This window comes from Lissotriton vulgaris, chromosome 10, assembly GCF_964263255.1.
Source record: "Lissotriton vulgaris chromosome 10, aLisVul1.2, whole genome shotgun sequence".
Lineage (NCBI taxonomy): Eukaryota > Metazoa > Chordata > Amphibia > Caudata > Salamandridae > Lissotriton > Lissotriton vulgaris.
Window position 1 is genome coordinate 46,810,205 of NC_141698.1, and position 3,889 is coordinate 46,814,093.

Consider the following 3,889-nt stretch of genomic DNA (forward strand, 5'->3'; position numbering starts at 1 on the left):
CTTGTATAAAGAAAGGGGCGCGGCCTCTATGAATGTGAAAGCGCCGCATGGGCGCTAGTAAAGAAATGTTTGCAATGCAAAAGGTCTTGCATTTGTGAGAGCTTAAGCCATTGTATTGCCAATACTCAAACTCTCAGAAATGCGTGACCTATTGCATTGCAAATGCTTGTTTTTGCAAGAGATGATCAACACTGCTGTCTCAGGTCAGGGTCTGAGCTATAAATCTATAAAATCATGGGACTTCTATTTACGGAGGACCGTTCATTTACTCCTCAGTGTTCACTACATTTCTATGGGCCCGATTCACAGAACTAACTTAAGACAAAATCCTAAACTTACTACTTTTGGTATTCACAGAAGTTAGGATTTTGTCTTAAGACAAACGTAAGACAGACTTAAGTTAGGATTTTGTCTTAAGTTGTCTTAAGTCTGTCTTAAGTTTGTCTTAAGACAAACTTAAGACAAAATCCTAACTTCTGTGAATACCAAAAGTAGTAAGTTTAGGATTTTGACTTGTTAGTTCTGTGAATCGGCCCCTATGATTGGAAACTTTCTCCATTCCTCACATTTTAAGGATTGGGAGAAGTACTTGTTTAAAAAAAGAAAAACACAACATTAATATAGTTGCCTTTAAAAAGAAATGCACACTTTTATTTGGCTTTGGTAAATGTTTGTGACCCTCTTAAACAATTTGTGTTTCCACTAGTTCTGTTTCTTGAATATTTTTGTTCTACTATGTGTTCTTTTAGAGCAAATTTTAATTTCAGGAGTGACCCTGAGTTCATATCAGTCATCTTATAATTGAATGTCAAGTTGCTACCATAGAACAATAAAACCTAAATAAGACTTGGTGATTCAAATTTTTTTGCTATGTTGGTACACATAAGCCATGTTTGAAGGTCCTTAGATTCTGACAGGTAGTCATTACTGGACAGGATATGATTTACCAAGAAAGAAATTGAGGAATAGCCTGTCTTGTTGCGACTCCAGACTCATGAGCAGCATAGTCCCCAGCTCAGGGCTTTTAATGACTTCTTGCAAACAACCCAGATCCCATTTAAGAAATTTTCTTGAGTACACCATGGGATGTATGTCATTGACCTCAAATAGGAGTGCAAATTGCATGATTTAAAGCTCTTTAAGCGAATAGTTTCATATATGTATGCACTGGTCTGTGTGATTGTTTGGGGTATTCATCTGTATCAATTGTAGGTGATCAATGACCCAATAACACTGGTCGACTGCCTCCTTTATTAAATTTACTACCAATGATTTTCTTGAGTGGCTTTTTGAGCAGAACATAAGGGAAGTCAGCTTATCCCATGGCCTGGAGAAAGTTTAACTTGTCCTTGAGTTTATTAAAAATTTAAGCATTCCGCCACTCACCCTTCAGACACAGCATACATACATTTTTTGAATGCCTCTTTCTGTGCCAAATTGTTCATAATTACTTTTTATCTTCTAGGTAGGAAATTTCATCTCTGCTGCCCCAAACCTGAAGAACAAGACATGCTTAAGGAAATGAAAAATGAAACAGACATTACAGAATTTCTCCTCCTGGGATTATCTGAGCTCCAGGATAAGAAGTTGCTCTTCTTCAGTGTGTTCCTCATCATTTTCTTGATGACGTTGTGTGGCAACTGCATGATCATCTTGGCAGTCAGCCTTGAGTCTCGCTTGCACACACCTATGTATTTTTTCATTAGCAATTTGTCATTCTTAGAAATCTGCTACACCTCTGTCACTGTCCCCAACATACTGGTGAGCACTGCAGTGTCAAAGAACACAATCTCCTTTCCAGGATGCATGGCACAGGTCTTCCTTTTCACAGAGTTTGCCACAACAGAGTGCCTCCTATTGGCTGCCATGGCATGTGACCGCTATGTTGCCATATGTATTCCGCTGCGCTACTTTACAATTATTAACAGATCAGTTTGCCTCCAACTGGCAGTGTACTCTTGGCTCAGCGGCCTGGCTAATGGTGTGGTGCAGGCTGTGTTCACATCTCGTTTGGCCCTTTGCGGCCGCAATGAAATTGATCGAATGTACTGCGAGGTGCAGCCTCTGGTGAAGCTATCCTGCAGTGACACCTACATCAATGATGCTTTAGCTACTGCCTCTGCTGCTGTCTTTGGGGTCAGTTGCTTGGTCTTCATACTCCTCTCATATCTCTTCATCATCTCTGCCATCCTGCGAATACCCACCAAAGACGGGCGGCACCAGGCTTTCTCCACCTGCGCTTCCCACATAACTGTGGTAATTCTGTACTATGGGGCCCTGATCTTCATGTACCTGCTTCCCCCCTCAGAGGCCACCAAGAAGGTAGACAGCATTGTTTCAATGATATACTCCATAGTGACACCAGTTCTTAACCCCATCATCTATAGCCTGAGGAACAAGGAAATGAAATCTGCAATGAAGAAAGCTGTCCGCGGTGGCAAAGTTGGGGCCTACTAATCAGGAAGTGTCATGTAGTAGAAATCAGATTGCCACTGTGCCTGAAGCAATGCGGGTAACACGTATACTTGGTCCTATTTTGTTTTCTGGTGCTGAGAGACCATTTTTAAAGACTGACTAGTCACTAGAGTCACACTACTGGCAACCTTACCCTGCTATAAACAAAGAACACCATTTGTGACCATCGTGTGCATCAGATGATCAGATCCACACTGGATTTTCAGGATGAACAATGGCCATGTGAATGATTCATACCGAGAATATTTACATGTACATCGCAAGAGCATATTCAGGAATGGAGTGAGATCTGGGACCTACTCCTACAAAAGCTTAGAACAAAAGATTCATCTACATACAAAACCTTGTCTTTTATCAACTATTGTGTTTGTTAGCATTACTGTATTTCTAATGTGTATGTTCACCGCCCTGTAATGTGCCCCTGCATATGGCATTATTGTAAAAACTGCTTGTCATTTGTCAATGTTTCGGTGCCCTAGGTATCTGGCCTATCACGACAAATCCAGCAGGTCGACAGCAGTGGCTGTGATCCCACTGGAAATTGACGGGGGCCCAGCCTGGCTTATGCTTTGTGCTCCCAAGGGCCTAGATTTGGGGTTGCTTCAACATTAGCAGGGGTGCTGACATGAGGGTCTGAAGTGGACTCGTGGAAATGGAGCTGCCCCCCTCTCCTCCTCTCATTTGCCTTGTTGGTGGTGGAGGCTGCGTAGTCGGCCTTGTAGCTGAGAGCACAGCCCCCTGAACTCTGTTGACAGTTGAGGCCTTCAAGAATTCAGCTGGACAGTTACTCTGAGTTTTACTGCCTGTGCCTGACCCTGAGATTGCTGCCTACTGCATGGGCCCCTACCCTAGTGTACCGGGGTAAATCCAGAAACCAGAGGCCCAGGAGTAGCAACAACATTGATGGATTGCCCATCACCCTAGTAAGTTGAGTAATATTGAAACCTAGTGGCCTTGGGATGCAGGGACTGCCTTTAGGGGGTTAGTGAGTCTGACCTAAGGCACCAATGAGACGACAACTTTGCTGAGACTGTTTACCTGATTGCTAAGGGATGCTCCAGAACTGGGATAGCACCGGCAGTGCTGAATCGTCCTCTGCTGAGCTGCCAAAGGCAGAGAACCTGAACTGTTGCCATCGGCCAGGATTGGGTCTCCAGGTTGCAGCAAACTAAAATGGATCAATATAAAGAGACCCCCCAGTTCTGTGCTCTGCCACTCTAGGATGGATGAGGGGGAGCACTTGGGGTATTTGGGAGACCGTATGGGCAACCAGATACTGGCAGCCAATGCATCCACTAGACAAACACTAGAGGGAAAGATTGGCACCATCTCTATAGAGGTCAACTTGCTGCATGCAGATGTGTGCAAAGTCATAGAGAGGGCCCGGGAGAGAGGCCAATGCAGAGACCCTATG

The 3,889-nt window shown here is 43.7% G+C and overlaps 1 protein-coding gene across 1 annotated transcript; it reads left to right on the top strand.

The window, feature by feature from the left end:
• The first annotated feature begins 1,509 nt into the window (after window positions 1-1,509).
• LOC147684554 (olfactory receptor 5V1-like) lies at window positions 1,510-2,457 on the top strand. The gene has a single exon (XM_086939710.1). The coding sequence runs from the start codon at window positions 1,510-1,512 to the stop codon at window positions 2,455-2,457; it is 948 nt and encodes a 315-aa protein (XP_086795836.1).
• The last annotated feature ends 1,432 nt before the right edge of the window (window positions 2,458-3,889 follow it).